This window comes from Lepidochelys kempii, chromosome 17, assembly GCF_965140265.1.
Source record: "Lepidochelys kempii isolate rLepKem1 chromosome 17, rLepKem1.hap2, whole genome shotgun sequence".
Taxonomy (NCBI): domain Eukaryota; kingdom Metazoa; phylum Chordata; order Testudines; family Cheloniidae; genus Lepidochelys; species Lepidochelys kempii.
In genome coordinates this window covers 5,524,896-5,546,557 of record NC_133272.1, presented here as the reverse complement: position 1 = coordinate 5,546,557, position 21,662 = coordinate 5,524,896, and the positions used below count along the sequence as shown (strand labels likewise).

General features: G+C 37.9%; 1 protein-coding gene across 4 annotated transcripts; it reads right to left on the bottom strand.

Moving 5' to 3' along the window:
* Positions 1 to 306: 306 nt before the first annotated feature.
* On the bottom strand, positions 307 to 21,660 carry RPS6KB1 (ribosomal protein S6 kinase B1). 4 transcript variants are annotated; one of them, XM_073315190.1, is made up of 15 exons: positions 21,409 to 21,660; positions 17,119 to 17,168; positions 15,687 to 15,807; positions 15,292 to 15,360; positions 14,712 to 14,859; positions 14,177 to 14,234; positions 13,056 to 13,156; positions 11,704 to 11,794; positions 11,415 to 11,505; positions 10,661 to 10,768; positions 9,976 to 10,038; positions 8,289 to 8,366; positions 6,594 to 6,701; positions 4,997 to 5,109; positions 307 to 4,421 (listed from the first exon to the last, which is right to left on the bottom strand). In XM_073315190.1, exons 1-15 carry the CDS (start codon positions 21,478 to 21,480, stop codon positions 4,184 to 4,186), a joined length of 1,509 nt encoding a protein of 502 aa, XP_073171291.1. In that variant the 5' UTR covers positions 21,481 to 21,660; the 3' UTR covers positions 307 to 4,183. The 4 variants fall into 4 exon arrangements, 3 of the variants coding, with proteins under 3 accessions (XP_073171291.1, XP_073171292.1, XP_073171293.1); XM_073315191.1 differs by lacking the exon at positions 21,409 to 21,660 and adding an exon at positions 21,254 to 21,366; XR_012155362.1 differs by lacking the exons at positions 307 to 4,421; positions 4,997 to 5,109; positions 6,594 to 6,701; positions 8,289 to 8,366 and having other exon boundaries at positions 11,411 to 11,505.
* Positions 21,661 to 21,662: the final 2 nt, after the last annotated feature.

Sequence of the window (21,662 nt, the reverse complement as noted above, 5' to 3'; positions counted from 1 at the left end):
GCCTTCAACTAGATATACACAGAGAGATCCATGTCTCACCCTGCAGGAGGCAGACCACTGATGACTGGATAACTAACTGCAATTCACAGTCACCTTTCAAAGGCTTGAGGACCTAGCTGAGGTACCACACTTCATAAACCAGGTTACTTGGTTGTATCTAGCTTCAGTCGGGCCACTTCTTAAAACTTGCTAAGGTTTTTCTCCATTTCATGAAGTATAAATTATGGATGAAGGTCCAAACTGTCAAATTTAGGGGTTACCCTATTTAAGAGAAGAAAAAAAATAAGTCACTTCTACTAGCATATGTTCATTCAAATTTGCATTTAATTGCTATTTACATCCATTCAGAAATCAAGTATATTTTATTACAGTAAACTAAATACAAAATGAAAAGCAGAACGGGGATTACCCTCATACCACTCCTAATAAGGCAGCTGAAGAGTTTTACAGATAGATACAAAGTCAATTTGATATAGCAGAAAAGAACAGTTTGTAAAAATACACAATGAACCACACACCCCCAACCCCCAAGAATCTACACATGTAGCATAGAAATGTCTTATTTCCTTGAGACAATACTTGTGCTGTTCATGATAAGGACAGACTCTTGATTAACAGGAATTTCCCCCCCAGTAGATTAAGTGTAGCAGTACCTGGAACAATGGAACACACAGTATCTTGCTTTGTGAACACAGATTACTTGAGACTATTGCTGTAGAGACAGGGCAACAAATGCTTGGGTTTTCTGATATTAAAGAGTTGCAGTCTCCCTCTTGATCTGAATATGCACTCTTCCATGACTGTTAACAGACCAGGAGTTACTCATTTATTAAGGAGACAATAAACCCAAGTAAACCAATATGTCTAGAATTAGAGTGAACACAAACATTAATATCTGTTCTCCAGAAGTTTAGCTTTTCTTATAGGAATACACACTTAAAAAAAAAAAGTGTGTGTGGGGGGAATATTCAAGAGAACAAGTGACGCATTTTTATCTTTTATTACCAGCTAATACCAGGATGACATTCAAATGTCAGATGGCACAATTAAGACAGTCTCGGTAGGAATTATTCCAGCATTCCCAAAATTACAAAGTTCAGTACATTAATGGAATCAAATGTATGTATGTATCACTCCTTCTATAGAGAAAGTGTTGAAAGTGTTCCACATCAAATGGGAAAGAAAAAAATGCTGGTAACACAGCCAACCTATAAGTCTTTAGAGTTTCTAGAATGAACTGTAGAACAAAATAGCCCTCTAATTTAACAGCTAGTAAAAAAAAATTGAATCTGGTTCAAGTTTAAGATTTAACACTTTTACATGGTTACCCACAGCAGATATTAACCTCAGTTTTACTATATTTTTTGTAATGCTACAAAAATCCTATAAAAGTCAAATGATAGCAAAATGTTCAGTGATTATAATTAAAAAAGCACAGTTTGTAAAAAATAAAAATAAGATTCTATACTCTAAAGAAAAATTTAAGACAATTTTTGAAATGAACAAAAAAAGCACTTGTTAAGCTCTCCAATATTCAATGCACTCTGTATACTAGCATTTGTCTGAAGTAGCTATACAGGAGTTTGAACTCCACTCCCCTTAAAAGTTCATGACTATTAATATTGACACTAATATATATATATATATATATATATATATATATAAATATATATATATATATATAAAAAGAAGATCTATGTCTGATATTTTTACAAATAAATACAGGATAAACCATATTGCATAGTGTGTGCTTGCTGTCTGAGTCACACTCCAAAAGTTTCACAGTTATGGTAGGGTATTAGACTTATGTCCAGGCAACGAAACATTTTTAATAGTACATGAAATTTACTTTTAAAATAATAAACTGGATATGTAATTAAGCAATGAACTCTAACAAACAACTCTTGCCATTCTTGCCAGCCATACTAATCAACTCTATTGGATGATTATATCCAGCCAGCCAGAGTACAACCGTTACTTGTAAATAGGAGCAAGAGATAATTGGTTGGCTTAAAAAAAAAAATCATTGGATTTTGGTCTTTCATATCACTTCTGCTATATTTAGTAAACATGTTTGGAAACTCTATAACAAGTGGCACAAAGCAGATACTGCTTGAAGTGATGCCTGTTGCAAATGTGCTTTAGATGTATGGAGTATGAGGGTTATGATCTCAGTTCCACAACACGTCACCAATGGCCCCGTAAAAGAATGAAAAATGGCACTCTCTTCCAGTACAATTTTTGTGCCAACGGTGCTGGCAAACTCGTGGAGCTTTAATGTTACCATAACTTGATTTTCCTTACAAAAATGAAAAACAGACCACCACAAAGGCTCCTCAGAAAGAAAACTGCTAATAGTAATTTTGTTAATCATAAGAAAATTAAAAAGTCAAGTACTGATATTTGTATTTTATAGGAGGATTAATAAGATTTCATTCAATCCTACTGACTTGCAAGTTGTAGAAGGTGGAGCCTCTCTGACTGGATTCAACGTGCTTAGAGAGTTTTATGGCTTGGATCCTATGGCTCAAGAAGATTCACTATACACAGAGCAAGCAGAATTTATAGAGATCCCTACTGTTATGAACACCAGAACTAGACTTTGCACAGTCAGACTAAAGATAATGCAACGTGAGACAAGTGAAAAGTGACAGGACTTGTATGCAGTTGCATGATCATTTACACACACATGCACATCATACACTCACTCTAACTAGGGTAAAGCTCTGCAGATATTAACCCTTTCACCAGCTATGTTCATGGAAATGCTTTCTTTAAGGCAGGAAGTATTTAAGTAAGGTACAGTGACCTTTATTTTATTCTTTGTACCTGTAAATCATTTGTACAGATTTAATGACAATTTCAAGAACATAAATAGTATCTTTAGAACATGTTTCCTAAATTAAGTTGCTAAAGTTCTGACCCATTGTGGAAGACATTCATTGAAAGGCCATCTAATACTTTTCTCTCTCTCTCTTTTGTCTTAAAATACAATCAGCAAACTTGTTGCCCCAGCACAGGAGAAAAGTTACTTTAATTTTTGTGGAACTGCGAGATAAAAACCATACAAAAATCCCTCTAATTCTTACCCATTAGTTGAAAAGCTTTTAGTCACTTATGACTTGTTGAACTTGTAGATGTTCACTGTGGCAATGCATTCCCTGACCCTTGCCTTCTGATGGATTTTATCCTGACCTGTTTAGATGGATAAGAATCTGAACATGTTCAGCTGTCTTGAACCAAATGACTGGCATACAAATGAAAGGCAATTTTTTCCAGTTAAATGTCTGCCAAAGACAATGATGAAATATGCAGGATGTGTGGGCAGCCCATGGCTTCCAGTTAAGCCTAGAACATAGCAGCATTGCCATTTGATTAGGATTTGTTTTTCTTAGCAATACAGATATAGATATTTTAACTGGGTAAGCAAATAAGACAATTCTCTCCCTCCTCTTACCCCCAATAGCCATGTACGTAATTAACAATGATTCCTTTACTAATGTACTGTTTCACCAGGAGAAGAAAAAGAAGTCAGTCAGTCTACCTTTTCTTCACACCAACAAATAATTGTTTTAAATTTTGGGATACTTTCCATAATGAGCTGAATCAAAAAATCTATTTGAAAAATATATATTTATATAAAAAAAATTCATTAAGTTGTTTTCACGTGAAACATCAATTGTTAAGTTTATCTTTCATCTTTGATTCCACACCATTGTAGGAAACAGTTGGATCAAGCTTGCATGCTAATTAATCCTCAGACGCAAGAATTATAGGCATTTCACACTCTGCCTAGTGAAAGGGCTAACCCTTCTTGACACAATCATGACTAGACAGTGATTCTGGAGCAACATCCTACCCTTAATACTGTCAGTTTCAAGCTATCAACCTGAAAAATCCTTGATAAGGCGAGATGATGTCACTGGGAATCAGTTAGTTGATGTGCCTAAAGTTCTGCAATACCATTTTGCTTAAGTTTTTTTATGCACCATTGATTAATAGAAAAAAATCCATGTGTTTGTTTTTTTCTTTCCAAGTCGTTCTGTGCAATGACTCTGATACTGTCACTTTTAAAAAGTAAACCATATGAGCCCTCACATTTAAACTGGCAGGGGGCTTATGTCCATTCTTTGTTTTTCCACCTTTATGGGTTTAAAAAAAGAAAAAAAAAAAGGTTGTGTTGTCATAGATTCATGCGCAAGTGCTCTGGCCGTTTGGAAATCATGGGAAAGGCTTGTTTTTTATATGGCCCAGAGTTTGGTTGTCGTATTGGAAGTGGTGCTGAGGCCTCTCCACAAACTGTCACATCCATTTGTTCTATTCCACTTGTCTCCATTGGATATTCCACAGGTGTCTGCGTATTTGGTGCACTGGCTGAAGCACCTCTTCCCCAGAAATCCCCAGGGGAGAACTTTACAGGGCTTTAAGACAAAAAATATAAATCACTTAGCATTGAGGATACATGCGAAGCTAAGACATTTCCTTCACACTGCAAGAAGTGGAGCATAAATGCCTGTTCTCTGAAGTGTTTAATTTTTGCTTCCACTTCCTTGGTTTGAGAGAAGCATGTATCTGGGCTAGTTCCTACCAAAACTCACTATAAACTAGACACACTGATACTAGACTTTTCTCATTTGGCATTCACCATGTAACATGCTTGTAGGTGTGTGGAAGAAGGGAAATTTTGTGCTAACATTACTCTCATCATGAGCAGCACAGAAACACATAGAGGATCCAGCAGCAGTTTTAGAGGATGGTGTATTGAAGCCACCAGAATGACAGGATGTACCAATAACGTGTATCAGGCAGATCAGAATTTCCTGTGCTGCCAAACGTAAGCTTGCCTGCAGGGAAGATGCTTGTAAAATGTGCAGAAAGCATGTTGTGTTTAAAAATGAGCACCCTAGTTCTTCCAGAAAAAAAGGTCAAATTATTAATGTTTTTAATGGAGATAATTTACAATTGCTCACTGAAAAGTAAATTGTTAAAAAAATACCTGACTGGTGTCCTAGGACTGCCAATGAATCTGCGAGGTGATCGAATTTTTGGTTCAAAAGAAAACTTCTCTTTTACGCTTTCAAGTACGGATGGAGCCACATACGTAAACCCCTGAAAGACAAGAATAACTTCATTGTGATTGATAGGGAAGGTTTATTTTTATGACCACACAATCACAGAAATGTAGGGCCAGAAGGGACCTCAAGAAGTCTGCTAGTCCAGCCCTCTGTGCTGAGGTAGACCAAGTACACCCAGACCATCCCTGACAGATGTTTCTCCAATCTCTTCTTAAAAACCTCCAATAATGGGGATGTCACAACCTCCCTTGGAATCCTATTCCCAGGCTTAACTATCCTTATAGCTAGAAAGGATTTTCCTAACCCTGACGTCCTAACCTAAGTGTCCTTTGCTGCAGATTAAGAACATAGACATGAAGAACAATTGATCACTATCCTCTTTGTAACAGCTCTTGACATATTTGAAGTCTTATCACATTTCCCCTCAGCCTTCTTTTCTGAAGACCAAATGTGGCCAGTTTCAACCTTGCCTCATAGGTCAGGTTTTCTAAACCTTTTATCATTTTTGTTACTTTCTTCCTGACTCGCTCCAATTTGTCCACATCTTTCTTAAAGTGTGGCACCCACATCTGGACACACTACTCCACCTGAGGCCTCACCAGTGCTGAGCAATGAACCGGGACAATAACCTCCAGAGTCTTACATACAACACTCCTGTTAATATACACAAGAATGTTATTAGCCTTTTTCAGAACTGCATCATTCATACTGAATTTGCAATTCACTAGAACCCCCAGATCTTTTCCAGCTGTCTTCTGCCTAGCCAGTTATTCCCCATTTTTGTAGTTGTGCATTTGATTTTTCCTTCCTAAATGTAATACTTTGGACTTGTCTTTACTGAATTTCAACTTGTTGAATTCAGACCAATTCTCCAATTTGTCAAAGTCATTTTGAATTCTAATCCTGTCCTCTAAAGTGCTAGCAGAACGACCTAAGGGATGGCTGGTACTATGACTCCTTAATTCCTTAGGTGAGGAATGCAAGTGTAATTCCCCTCCACGGATATAGGCAGGGTGCTTGGGCAGCCCAAAGATTGCTGTTCAGATTATAGATCCATATAAGCAAAGCTCAAAGACAACATAATTTTCATCTACAAGGTAACCACTTTGGACATAGTTCTCTCTGCGTTCCTATTGAAGTAATAAGCAATTCCGCTCCTTCAGCAATTTAGGATTAGTGTCCATTTTACTATAAAATGTGAACAAGATTCCCTTTAAAATCTAGAATCTTATTGTCCTGTGTAAAAATGACAGTGTAACCCAGCCTAAGTAAATATCAAAGGCTACAAGCCAAAATGGCCAAAAAGAAGCTACCCTTCTGCAAGGAGTAATATAATTTAAAATATTGATGCATTAGAACTTGTCTGACACAAATAGTTGTCACTCTTACAAGTGGTAAGATTCAACCTTTTCTTTCCAGAGATGGAAGGAATTCACCTGAAATGCGCTATACCATTTCCAAACAAGAACACAATGTACCTCTCCAAAGTCAACGCGCACAGATCCCTGGCTCACTTACCAGGAAGACCCGGTTGGCACTTTCACTGAGAGTTGAGTCATCTGGACTATCAACAGGTGTCTGACGTGTAAACTTTGAATCAAACTGGCTCACATCCTCTTCGGATTGCTTTGCAAAAACAAAATGATTAAGGGTTTATAATACAGATATCAACCAAATGGCTTAGCGGTGATCAGTGAAGCCTCTGGATGGAGTTCATTCCATAGGTTTTTGGCAGAGCTCTGCTGTAGTAAAACCTTGGAGAGGAGTCGGAATCCTGCCGTTGCCAGTGGGAGGTCACTATGGGCACTGACACTGAGAAATAAAGGCAAGGGGGAGGGGCGAGAATTATGGATCAAAAAGGAACACAAATTAAAAAGATGCCTTTAAAATAATCTCAAATTACAATAGAAACAAATGCCAGTTTCTTGTGAGAGCTAAACACTGAGTCACTCCCGGTATGGAAGTTACACCAGTTAGTCTACTGGAATTTCACACACTAAATAATCCAGCACATTTTCATAGAAGCAAAATGCTTGTCTTGCTAAGCACAGAAATCATTAACTGAATAAATGACTACCAAATAACTGTCTATTGTTCAGCTGAGGAATTGAACAGATTTTGCCAATGGCAGTTCTCCCAATTTATGTCTTCTCACAGATTCCCTCAATCATTGCTAAAGTAAGGCAAGATCTCTATACAATTGTGAAGCTAAAATTTCTAACAATTTGATTTGTACAACTGATTAGCAAACTACAGAATTTGCTGAAGTTATAAAATGCAAGTTCAGTCATCTTGTACCGGTGACATTTTCATAAATATTAGCCTCTTTTTTGAACTGCAGTCTAATAGATTAGGGGCTTGGGCCTTATTAACAATACTGCCATTTTAAGATTGAAGTTAAATGATGCTTGTACAACTATGTGCAGGATAAATATTAGTGAGGTAACACTCAAGATGTTGAATAAAGTGACTTGATTCACATTTTACTGAGTGACTATTTAAAATTTTAGTTTCACCCAAGTATTGGCTGCATGTTTGATGCTTGGAAACAAATTCAGAAGTAAGAATCGCACCTCTGAGCCTGTATAGCCAGAAGGTTACAAATAAGAGAATGTAAAATTGAAATGGAACTGCTCCACTTCTTCCACAATCTGGGATTAAAGGAAAATAATCAGTAAAAGTAAGAAGGAAGAGTCTCCACTGGCTCTGTACTGGGTTTCCCGACCCCATCCACTCAAAAAAAAGCAATTTCCTCCCCTGTGGACAGGATACAGTAGTTGAGGTGGGAGGAACACAGTAATGCTATCCAGTGTCCTTAGTACAATGGCAAGTGTCTGTGGACGAGCAGTTATGACAAGGCCTTTTAATTCCTGAGTGTTTTTACTGACATCAGTTCTCAAAAGGGCCCTATGGAAAGTTCTGAGATGGGTGGTTTCTTCTAACCTAGCTCTGATAGCAATGCTACATCTGAGTACCAGTAACTGAAGTTATTTCAATTAAGTGTGCAGCTTTTACAGTACTATGAGCAGTGGTTCTCAAACTGTAATATATGGGTCAGTTTATCAGAGTATAAATCCATTATAACTGAGTAGTTACAAGGGTAGAATGACAAGTACTTTTGAGTTTTAGATCCAATATAGTAAATCAAAGTTTGAGAACTGCTGCTAAAAGACATACAAGGAACAAACAATTTACTGTACTCCCGGTACGTACCAATAATGGTTTAAAGGGAGGTTCCACCTTCCGAGCTAGCAGCTCTTCCCAGTTAATGTGTCTGAAGAAAGGGTGAGCCTAAGAAAATTCAGAAGAATGAAAAGCATAATTGGTCTTCCTGGAATAAATTAAGAATGGATACTTGTTGACCTTGTACATAGGCAAATGAACTATATTTTCTAATGTTCATAAAGCTAGCTAAGATGAGAATGTCTGAGGAATAATAAGCTAGGTCTCTTTAGACCTCAACTTTGGGCTCCTTTCCTTCCAAAACTGTGTGTACTTCAAGTGCAGCATCTATTATTTGTCCTACAGTGCTCTATTAGAATAGTCACAAATAGCTTAAAATTGTCATTAAAAAATTCTTAAATATAAACTTTCAGAAAAATGTGTGATTGTATCAGGATTTCCTCATGAAACTGCCTCAAGCTAGCAAAATTAAGTTCTAAATTCACAGTTCTTCACTGTGTATATTTGTCACCAGCAGTGAAATAGTGGATTAAAAGAAAATGACAGTTGGAGGTTTAATGAAATGTAGACTGGGAATTTCATTTGCCTACACATCAAATCTGATACTGACTGAAAATGTATGAGATGCAGTAATACCACAGTCACTCCATTGTTTATGATTTCAGTGTGATAGTACATACGAGCTTCTTAGGGATATTACATGCCAAATGTATTTAACTTCATAGATGCAAAAATCTACCACCACCACCAATCAAAGACTTGTCTGTATGTATGGCAGATGTATTGGCTTTTTAGAAAGTGACACCTTCTAAATAGAGAAATTTGGGGAAATTTGCCATCCTTTAGAACATAAGGATGACGGACAATGATTTGTGAGAGCTTCTCAGTACCTAATATCTTATCTTCTGCTATAAACTTGCTGGGAATAGTGAAATATTGCCATTCTGCACATTATGCTTATTGTCACTTTTATGCATAGGTAAGCTTTTGTTCTAATATTTTTCTTTTAGTTTCTGATCTGTTCAAGTTACAAAAGAAATTAACTCCATGTTACCAATCTAGCTGATGTGCCACGCACATCTACATCTCTTGAAAATATTTCAGATGAATTTCTACTAGCAATGTCATAAAAACTGACACAATTAACCATAAAACTATTAAAATATGGAATGATGTGAGTTGTACAGGAGAGGTTTACATACAGCCACAAAACCCAAACTGTGCAGACTGGGGACAAGCTTTAAACAATTTTGTAGTAGATGGAATAACTGAGTTAGATCTGTTTCGCATTATGAGTGCAAAGTGTAACAACATCTTTCCTGAAAGACTCTCAACCCCAAATGCGATAATGTGTGCGATATTCACCAACCCACTAGAATACCACAATGTATCAATTTGTTCACGGAGTAACTAATAAAGAAAGGGGGAAATGGGATATAGGAAAGCTAAAAAAATTTCAGGGGGAGGAGAGCAAATAAATCCTCAGGACCCCATCCTTTACCTCACTAACTGTTTCCTTGAGCCCTTTATTACTTAGATATCTATCTAACCCTTCCTTAAATTCCTCAGAGGAAACAATTGACTATTTGTCTAAATCCCTGCCTCTGCTCTCACTATGCTTCAGAGAATGACATGTTCTCCCATATCTATTCTTCTTGGACTATCCTTGAATCTTGTTTCTCAATATGATAATCTTGTTTAATTTCTCTTGATCTACCTGAACTTCTCCAGCATCTCCAGAACCAGCTCCTAGACGTGAGGCAGCATTTCTTTTTAGCAGCTTAGAGGAGAAAAACACCAAGGAAACAATTTATTGAAATGGTTAAACAATTTTTAAAGAGTATTTATATTAAGAGTCATTAAGAGAAATATTTTACATCTGTGTTAAATATTATTTGGACTAACCACGTAGTAGTTACCATACAATGAAATTACAAACAATTTTAATATCTTCCATTATTGTATGTGTGCTGTTGTAGCCATGCTGGTCCCAGGATACTAGAGACAAGGTGGGTGAGATAATATCTCTTATTGGACCACTTCTGTTGGAGAGAGAGAAGCTTTTGAGCTTACACAGAAAAGTTCTGTGTAAGCTCGAAAGTTTGTCTCTCTGTTCAACAAAAGTTGGTCCAATAAAAGATATTATCTCATCCACATTGTCTCTGTTAACAATCTTAAGGCAGTTCTCAAAACAAAAACAACTTCAGAATTGTGTTTTCAAACAAAGCATTATTTTCTGCCTCATGCAACTTGAAGACTGAACTGAGCTCCATTAAAAGATTAAGTTGATTGAAATATAGTAGCACTATGATTCACCTGGGAAAAAGCAGCACAGTAATATTGATCAGTGGGTTTCTAATATCTGCATATACATATAGGTTTAACGTTAATTAAAACTTTACCTTTTTAAGCAGATCTCTGGCTTCTTGCGTGAGGTAGGGAGGCAAGTTGAGTTTACATTTGAGAATCTTGTCAATGGTTTTCTTTCGGTTCTCCCCAGTGAACGGGGGCTGAAAAACATCATTGCAGTGTGAAGAACAACACACGTGAAAAACTCTAGCACAGTCATTCTCAAACTTTATGGCACTGCAACCCCGCTCGTGACAACAAAAATTACCACATGACCCCAGTGCCCTGTGTTACTCCAGAATAGTTAATATTTTAAATAAAAAATGCTTAGGGTAATTGCATCGGGCCCCATGCCATAGGGGGCCCTGTGAAACTAAGTTGCTCGGGCTTTGGTTTCAGCCCTGGATAGCGGGGTTCGGGCTTCAGCTTTCTGCCCTCGGCCCCTGCGAGTCTAATGCCAGCCCTAGGCAACCCCACTGAAATTAACTTGTGACCCACAGTTTGAGAACCACTGGAACAAACTGATACTTGTTCAGCTCTCTTCATTTGCATACATGGAACAGGGCTAGTTTCAGTGAAACAGGCATATAATTGCTTCAAATGTGACTTCCAAATATTTGCTTGGGCTATTACAGAACAGCACAAGACCATGGTTAAAAATGTTTAGCCATTTTTTAGTTAGGTTTCCTACCAGCAGCTGATATAAGTACATACATATCTATCTATTCCTACACCTGAATGATCCAACAAACTTCAGTGATTAGTGATGTAGAATAAAATGCATGCAGTTTTTAACTGTGCACCTACTGCTCCAGTCAGCATGTCATACATCAATGCCCCCAAACTCCACCAGTCCACAGCACGATTATGCCCACTTCTCATCAAGATTTCAGGGGCCCTAGAATGAAAAAAATTAGAAGTATTTTATTAAACACTCAATTATGGCTCAGGTTTCAAGTTTTTAAACATAATCCACATTTATAATCTGAAAGTTCCATAAATAACTGAACGTATTGAACCATCACTTAAAAAAGGTAAAATTTAGCCATTACCCCCGGACCAGAGTAATACTTTTCTGTTTCATCATGCAGCTCACATGTATTCTATTGTTCCACAGAAAGTGTGTGTGACTGTTCCATCATGAATAGATTCTTTACACAGTCCGAAGTCTGTTAGTTTTACATGACCTGAAATAAAAAAAAAATCTAATTCTAAAATCACTCAGAATTCTGACAACAGAATTACATGCATATCTGCAAGTCAACATAAATGTAATTTATAAAATGGACAGTGCAAATATGTCTATTCCTGTCTACAGTAACAAAACAGGACTCTTCCCAGCAGGCATCAGAGTGAAAAATGACTTTAGTCATTTAAAAAAAATCTTAGAACTACACTCAATGAAGATACAGGCTTATTTTTGCATGAAAAAGGGTCGTCACTCAGTGGAGAGGAACAAAAACACAGCAAAGCCACCAAGAGACTCTCAAAGCCATGAAAATATTGTTTCTTCATGTTCTGTTCTCATTACTTAGACCTGTAGAAACTCACAAACTAATTGTTCACATCCTATTGCAATCCTTCTACTAGTTAGGCACAAAGAAACAGATAGATCTAAGTAGCTGACTGTGTTTTTATATGAGCTTATTCCCCTTCATATAGAATCAAGTTGTTGATTTGCACAATGCAGTAAGGTTTTTTTAATTAATCTTATACAACATTTTTTAAATATATGCAAACATATCTATAAAAGACTTCATCTGGGCAGCAGTACAATCAAGTCACCTAGTCTTATGCTTACTCCATAATTTAGAAACCCAAGTCAGTGTCACAATTCATTTCTAATCTATAACTTTCACTCTCCAGAACCACTAAGCACTAGTAAACATTCACACTCAGTGAACACCTTGCTTAAAAGTAGTCTTTTAGCTCTTTAATGCTAGGGTTTGCTGGCACTAATCAATAGTGCTGCAGGCATTAGTGCTCAACACACACAGAGCTTTGAACTTGCTGCTACGATCAAGTAAAGTGACAGGTTTTTTTTGTTTCTTTTTAAAAAGCTAGAACATCAGTATTAGCATAGTTATTTGTAAACATGAAAATTACAGAGCAGGTTTGAATTCAGATATCATGCATAGATGACTCAGCAGCATGAGAATATCCCACTAGTGAATAGAAAAGTCTTCAGTGGGTTTACCCTAAAAGTCTCTTGCCCCTTCCTGACCAATTTGTTCTGCCACTTCCAGTACTAAAGTACTGTAACTACTACAACGAACTCCATGCCATGACTATAGGTTAGCAAATGGCAGCTATTTGTATGGGTGTATCAGGAATAAAGAAAGGTAACAGTAGTAACAGTTTTCTGAGGTAATTTTATATTATGCTGTGACCTGTGAGAAAGGATTTTGAGAGGATTATTGGCTACACAATTGTTTACTATATTTCCACCTTGATGATTAAGCATGATATTTTCCGGCTTCAGATCTCGATAGATGATTCCTTTTTGATGTAAGTGCCCCAAAGCCATTGAGATCTCTGCCAAGTAAAAGCTGAAACAAAAGGGATTTGATACAATTAAACTCTTTCAGCCACACAAAGCATCTTAAGCACTAAAACAATTATACTTCCTAGTACATAGCAATGATTCCTTGAAAGTATAGTTAAATGTGCATCATAGAATAAATTAGTAGAATAATTATGTTATTGAGGTTTATTTGCCAAAGGGCATAGGGACACAATGGAACAGCAAAATTACACCATCAGCATTAGGTTAATTTGCTTAGTAGTTACTCTGTCTTGAATAATTTTGTTGCGATCTGAATTCGCTGGTCATTAAGTCTAGCTCTAAACTGATTCCCTGTTCTGAGAAAGGAAGAGGAAAGCTCTGCGCTGCAGTGCTCTCTGTAGCATAAAGCTGCAATCCTATATGTACATCTGAGCTGTTCCAAAACACTCACAGCATACGTTGTGGGAAGATGGAGCTATCATCCCCTCTTGTGTGCTGTGTAAAGCCTAATCAAGAAGGTGTACTTCATTGACCTAGGTCATGTGTGAAATGTAGCTACAGAAAAGGCTCTCTAAGCAAAATGATCATTTACACAGTTCAGTTCTTTCTTCACGTATGTGCTCAGAAAGAGTAGGATAAATACAGTAATTACACCACTTCTAAAAGTGAACTGCAGCCACTAGAAGCTACAAACTTTTACATAATGTACCCAAAGCAAGGTTTTGAACATTTCTTTCATGCAGAAGATTCCTAGAAATTCTGGTGTAGGCTGCCATTCCCCACCAACTCAAGTGTACCCCCTCTGCAAGCACATGCCTAAGTTCCAGTAGAACATAGTGACAACCTTCAATTGGGTGGGCAGTAAATCTTCTCAGAGACTGTAATGCCATTCCAACACTAGCTGGTCAGAGATGCAGCAGAGTAAGATATACAGAACAGCCACCACCTCCACGAAAGGCTCATTGAACTGTGTAGCTCATTAAATTAGATTATTAAAATACAATTGTATGTTTCTCTCTTGAATTCTACTAAGCCACAAAAGTGCCAATGTTGTTTCACATACCAGGCTGTGTCTTCCATAAAAATTCCCTCTCTCTCTAACTGCATAAATAGTTCTCCTCCTACAAGAGGAAAATAAGATGTTAGAAGCAAGAATCCATATTTCTGTACTTTTTCATTTTTAATCATAATTAAACTACTACACATTCCCTTATTAAAGGACAAATGATGGAATTATGCTCTGCAGAAGACTATTTTAATCCAGCGTTGTTAATGTGTGAAAAGTGGGTGAATATTCACTTAATACAGGAAGTATCAATCAGGAGTCAGAGCAAGACCCTGGAGACAGAATTCCTGGTATCTGATAATTAGAAATTCCCCCTCCTTTACTTCCCTGTAAGATATTCTTAACATCAGTTTTGTTATGCAGTTTATATAGATTGAGTTATGGGTTTCACATTAATTATGAAAATGTGCAGAATAATTTAAGTCAACTATGAGCGCTTAGCTGGGATTTTATAAAGGGAAAAAATAAGAACTTTTCAGATTAAATAAGGGATACTGAAAAGCTCCTGTGTAGCAGAATTAAATATACTGACCACTGAGATACTCAAGGATGAGGTAGAGTTTTCCACCAGTCTGAAAGGCATAAATTAAATCTACAATGAAGGGATGCTTCACTTCCTCCAGGATATTACGCTCAGCTTTTGTGTGTGCTGTATCTTTTGCATTCCTTACAATCATCGCCTACAGAACAAAGAAAAATTACATGAGCGCGAAGAACATGGGATTCCTAAATGAGGCAGAATTCTACATAGGGTTCTATTCCCAATTTACAGAAGTCTCCACATAATTGTCACAATAACACTCTGAGTCAGCAACATAATAAAAAACTGCTTAGTTTCTTGCGTTATTGTTAAATATGAAATCACACTCATGTTTTTAAATTAATTAAAAATAGAGAGACCGATTGCCTAGAAGCACACAATAGATGTAATAGAAAATGTGATAAAAATACATATTCTAATTTAAATGGATGTAAAGATTAATTTTACCACATGAATGACAAATGTTCAATCTTGGCAGATTAGAACAATTATTATATAGTAATTACATTCTAAAAGGGACAAAAAACCCTTTTTTGGATTGGAAAGCAGCCAAAAGTGAAGCTCAAGTTACCTTTTTAAGAACTTTCATGGCAAAAATTTTTCCAGTATTTGCTCCTGTTACTTTTCGTACTTGAAAAACCTATGGAACAAAAGTAAATAAATTCCTTATAAGTCACAGTGGCAGTTAGAATTCAAATATATACCTTAAATTCTTTTATTCCCAATTGGTGGTAAAGTTGTACAATCACTAAAGTCAATTTTGATCAAATGCATTGCCAATAAAAAAGAATGGTGACTTCATACTGGACACTGGTCTGCATCAGCTCATTACTGCCTCTGGAAAGGCAGAATTTTTCTGGAAACAGAATGTAAGTGTTGGGACATATATCAGGCAGCCAACAAGAAAATTCTTTGATTGCCTCCACTGTGATGGATAATGGACTTTCCAAGGTGAACATTTTGTACCTTTCCATAACCTCCTTTGCCAAGTACACGTAGTAACTCAAAGCATTCTGGTCGGATCTTTTCTGGACCTCTGTTTACACTCGTTTCCGAAATCTCAAATTTTTCACAATGTTCCATGCCACTGAATAAAGACAAAACAGTGTATTACAAAATTAAATCAAGTTAAAGAAACAATAATCATGCAAATTTCTCTGCAGAAAGCACATTATATTCACTGGCACAACTGACAGTCTGCTTAGGAGATGTCCAGAATTGTAACACCAGGAATTCTATTAATGTATATGTATAGCAATGAGTGGCAGCTTGCATAATGCAGAAATTTGGAAAGTTCCTAGGATTCACAGAGTCATGCATTTCCTGAAATGACATTTTATATAAGTGTACATGTTCTGAAGACTGAAACAGGCATTCTTGGTAATTTAATTAATTGAGGAGCATTGCTGTTACCCTGAAAAAAAAATTAGGTTTATAAATTCCATTAAAAGTTATGGGACTCCCAGGTGTGATTTGTAGGGTCATATTTACACAATGAAAGTCTTACTACCTTGCAAAAATAGTAATGTTAAACTAAAATATGGTTCAATCTTGCCAAAGTAGAGGATTAACCCAATACTTAATAATGTTTCTAAATTATGCTAAGCCCTGCAAAGTATAAGTCAGTAACACAGTTTGGTCTTGTCTATACTGACAAGTCTGAATTGTGTTTTAGCTGTCGCTACCATGTTCTCACTGAGTCTTCCAACATGATGCATTTTCAGACTTAGCCCTGAAGCAAACAAAATAGTTTTAATGAGACTTAAGTGCAGCAATGTTTTCTAGAAGACTTGAAGTCAGAACTCCTGAATTCTATTCCCCTATCTGCCACTGGTTTGCTGTGTGAACTTGCAAACACCAAAACCTCTCCATCACTGTCAGAAACTTCTGTAAAATGGAGATATCTACCACTTCACAGGGGGCTGCAAGGTTTCATACAGTGAAATTGTTCAAACTAAAGTAGTTTTTGAACTTTTCCCCCCAGAAAGGTAATAAATTGATGTAGCCTATAATGGAGTTCATAATTAGGCTTGACTTATACTGATTATGAAAGCATGCTATAGCACCTTTCAGGAACATCCATCTTTAAATGAGTATTCAGGAGCTTAAGGAGCATAAAGTCCTCTGCGATCTCTTGATAAATTGGGTTTTATAAAAGTGCACTATATTATTAATATTTAATATATCAGAATGAGCCTGATTACAAATAGCATTCAAATAAAGTAAAAGTGTAGGGACAAGTAAGATACAAAATGTAAGACACTGCAGATTGTTACCAATTTCTCCAAAGAATTTTTTTGTTACAAGATATACCTATAAAACTTGAATTTTTCTATTAAAGTCGAGAAAACTGTAGATATCATGAATATTATAGAAATGTTTTCTAATAGGAACTTACATTTCATATTGGCCAACTCCTCCATGGTCCATGCTTTCACTTAACTGACCCTGGGATGGAGGGAGAGAATGTTTTAAAAAGTTACTACAATAATACCATAGCTGTAAACAAAAACAGTGAGTACAAACAGTAAGCTTTGTTTAAAAAAAACCAAAAACATGTCACGGTCTGACTGATTTTGCTCTAAAATTTGTTAAACTGGCCAAGTAGTAATATGCAATAAATTATCAGAAGAAAGCACTTTGTATGATAGGCTTTCACAAAACATTTAAAGAGTTCTGCAGAAAAGTTGCAAAATTCCCAAGGATCCCACAATTACAGCAGGGGGACCCATTACTTTTTTAGCTAACTGCAGTTATCTGATTATGTTTGTACATGCAGCAATGAATCCAACTCCAGATAAACCCTGTAAAAATGCAATGGTGTTGTAATTCGTATTTTTACACCTGTGTTCATGTAAGAATTTTGGTGAATAGGACTCATACATATAATGGCTATCCTGTACAAAGGTTTCCTCTACAGGAGCTGCGTTTATGTGGAACCAGATAACTAAGGGAACTGGAAACAGATATACTGAATTAACTGTGAAATTCCTAAAAAATTAGGGGAGGGAAGCCATACAAAGGTCTGAAAGCTGCAGTTTTCATTTTTACATTGTAAAATATTCAATAATATTCATGATATTGTGGATCCCGCAATGTTAGGCTTCCACTGCAATTCTGATTTTAATTAGCTTACTTTGCACAGTCCACAATTTTGCATACATTTTGAGGTTTGCAACACACTTTTTTCCCCATTAGTACAGTACAACCCCATTTATCCAAGCTGATGGCAGCAGGGCTCCCGCTGTCAGCCCCATGCATTAATTACTGTAATATAGTGGCAGCAAAATGTCTGGTTATCAAAAAAATTAGCAAGCATAACATAATACTTAAGTGTTTATATTACACCAGCAAATTTTTCTTAAACAAATAGGTCTTCTCTGGCTTTTCCAAATTATCGCAAATAATAATGGTCCATTATTACTTTTCCATGATTTTCCATGTCTTGTCTGCAACTCAGCCACAATTATTTGACAATCATACCATGATTCAAGTAGGCTTGACTTATACTGGTTAGGAAAACATGTTACTGCTTGCACTACTGCCAGTCACATTGGTCTTGTTATGTAAACAGAGGCTTTCATTTTCCAAGTCTCATTTTCATCAGCATTAAATTTGTTTTTTAAAAGTTTCTTTTTTTTAAAATCTGCTTTTCATTCAAGAAGCCATGGGTCTTCCTTCTTGTCATCTCAGACAACCAAGCATTTGAAGACTAGTGTTGTTCTAGCTGGACAGTCTCACTTTGGTTTGCATTTACTGTCATTTGACTTTCTTACAGATGAGATAAATGTTAAAGCTGCTGTTATATTCAGTAAAACTCTGTGGCAACCAAGAACTATGACTTAAGTGCAATCTCCCTAGTCAGAAGAAGTCTTGTGGCAATTTCATTTCCTAGGTTAGCCATATCTGTAGGCACACCTGTAACAGCACTTGTTCTTGTTGATGCTATGATAGCTTTTTGGAGTGAAAACTTTCCAGCTGCAAGATTACCTAGTCTAATGTAGCTTCACATCCAACTCACATTAGGGTGACCAGATAGCAACTGTGAAAAAACAGGACAGTGGGTAGGGGGTAATAGGCACCTATATAAGAAAAAGTCCCAAAAAACTGGACTGTCCCTATAAAAAAGGGACATCTGGTCACCCTAGCTCACATTCCGTTTGATGATTTCAAACTCTCAGTTCAGAGATGTCTTTCTGTTCCTCAAAGTTACGCACTATGCCACCTGGAGGTAGCTTTCAGTTAAAGCGCATGCTTTCCCATTGATCCTCCCCCATCAAATTATTTGCTCTTGTGTTTGCCTCTCTGGTTCTATGTTTTGCTTTAACTATACTAAGTCTACAGTAACTCTACTCTTATTTGTTTTTCAAAAGCCTTATTTTATTGTTTTTTTCTCCCTTCCAGTGTTACTAACACTGAAAGAGAGAGTAGTCATGAACTGAATTTGGTTGTCCCACAGCACAGTTGTTCATCCTGCCTGAGAGCCAAGTTTGCTTGTGAATAGGCATTAACTCTAATGGAAATTGTGCTGCAAATATTACCCACATTTATGGGAAAGGACGGTCATAACTGATGAACTAGGATTCTCGGACTCTCAGTCCTTATGGTTAAACTCTGGGGAACTCTAGTACCGCAATTTGCTCACTGGACCATCTGAGCCTGTTGGCAGCCTTCAAGATGCGATGTGAGGGGCATTTTTAGCCAGGCATTTTATTTTGTTGGTTACTGATGTTGCTCCCAGGGTCTTTTCTTTAAAGTTGAGAAATTATAGTGGCTATAGTGCGCCAGCAAAATAATGCCTTTACTGTTTTTAAACTATTGACACTGACCGATACCAAATAATCTGTGTAAAAATACTGAAAGCAATGGCTGGTTTCAGACTGTAATGGTACAACCCTAAAGAGACAAGATCAAGAGCAACATCAGATTGACAAGGTAATAGGAGCTTGACATAAGGTGAGGCGCTCAGTCTATTTTGGAGATGCTGTAACGTTCATCACTCTTCTGTACCTGGTACTCACTATAAACTTCTTGCAGTTCAATGCCTGTACACTTTAGACAGGACTGACAATTCCCTGGGGAAAAAAGTAGTTTGGCCACAGCACTGATAAATACCATCTTAAACCTAGTTTAAACCAGAAAACTGGTAAAACTAATTGCATCAGTGTCCAGCAAGGACAGGAACAAATCTTGTCAAACTCTGGATACATCCATTCACAGTAGAGGAATAGTCTCAGTCTATCCACTATATCAAAGTTGGTCTTCTGCTACAGAACGTTGAATTGCCAAATGGACCTGGATGGGTAGTCTGAAATGCTGAATGCTTCTGACTGCTTAATGCTTCAAGCCTACAACTCTGCACTATTGCAGTTTTCATACAACCAAATGTCTTTGACTTTTGTCTATACAATATTGAAAACTGAAATAAGTCATGACATGTATGACTTCCTTGAGAAAATACTGAACCAAAATGTATACAGACGTTCAGATGTTCAGTGTTATAATTACATATTTACTATTACAACCACTGCAGTTCTACTTTTTATTTGTAAAACTCTAAATTAATCTATGATATATTAATTATTAATTAAAATTAATTAATCTACTGCCTTATATAACCACAATTTGAAGACCTAACTAACAATAAGTGTAATATGGTATGCATTAACAAAATAGTTCTTAAAGCAGAAAATGCCTTAAACTGGGACTAATTAGTTTTTCCCAGGGTAGTAAAAACCACCTCTGGTAAATACCATGCCATCTCTGACTTTAGATGTTAGCACAGAAGTGATGATTACAAATTTTACAATATAGATTAGCATTTCTGGGCTGATCTAATGTGTGGGACACTTACATCAAACTATTTTGATCTGAAAATAATTAGTCCTGGGTTTGTTTTTTTTAAATTATATACTAGAAAAGGTAAAACAACCCACTCGTTCACACATAAAAGCATCCTCAAATTTAGCCTGGCATATTACCGTAAGCCAGCTAGTATGCAATCACTGACAATTCTTAGATCAAGAAATCTATTCCTAGAAAAAGAAGTCACGGTTACTTAAGATTTGATCCCATTCAAACGTATTATCTTGAGTACAAGATTGAGTTCTCCACTATGGGAAAGTGTTATAACTACAAATGCCAGGCACGGTGCAGACATGCCTCCTGAAATAAACGTCCCGCCGCAGCAGTGTGCAGGTCTCAGCCGTCACCTCAAAAGCCGGGCGGGGAGGAAGCCACCAAATATGAAGGGGGAACGGAACGTGTCACCTGAGTGGGGCACATCGGCGCTAAAACAAGGCGCCACCCGGGCAGTAGCTGCCTAGGGCTAAGGTCGGGGGACGCGTCACCTACCAGCCCCTCCGACCGCACCCCCAGAGCGGTGCCACCCGCCATGGGTGGCGAAGCAACTGCCACAGAAGCAGGCAGCCTGTCACCCAGGCAGGACACCTCGCTCCCTCAACAGGCCGCCCCTCCTCTCCCGCTCGCTAGGCCGGCCCCCATCACCCGCCTCCGCGCATCGGGCCACTCACCGGAGCGGACCCCTCCTCCAAGTCCGCCGCCCGACCGGATTCCCCTCGGACGCCAGGTCGGGCCGCTCACCGGACTGGGCCGGGTCCCCCCGCCCTGCCCCTGGCGAGGCCCGCTCCCTCTCAGCCCCTCGCCGGCTCAGGCTCCCCCCGCTCACCCCCTCCTCCAACTCCTCGTCCGAACCCGCGTCTTCGGGCTGGTCCAGGTCAATGTCGAACACGCCCGCCATGGCCTGGATGCGAGCAGCGCCTCCGCCGCCCCTTCCTCGCTGTGCTGAGTCCGCGGGGCCTGGGCCGCCTCATGGGCCCGCAGCCCCTAACGCCGCCACGGCCGCCATCGCCGGCTGCCAGGCTTCAGCGCGGCTGCGCCCCCGCCCTGACTCCGTCTACGGCGCAGGCGCCCGACCCAACC

Coding starts and splice junctions, on each gene's coding strand:
- RPS6KB1 (XM_073315190.1), bottom strand. CDS start 21,480: ATGGCGGGCGTGTTCGACATTGACCTGGACCAGCCCGAAGACGCGGGT. Junction 14,235..14,711: donor CATCCTTGAGTATCTCAGTG/GTCAGTATATTT, acceptor TTCCTCTTGTAG/GAGGAGAACTATTTATGCAG. Junction 10,769..11,414: donor ATGACATGCTGACTGGAGCA/GTAGGTGCACAG, acceptor GATGTTTTTCAG/CCCCCGTTCACTGGGGAGAA.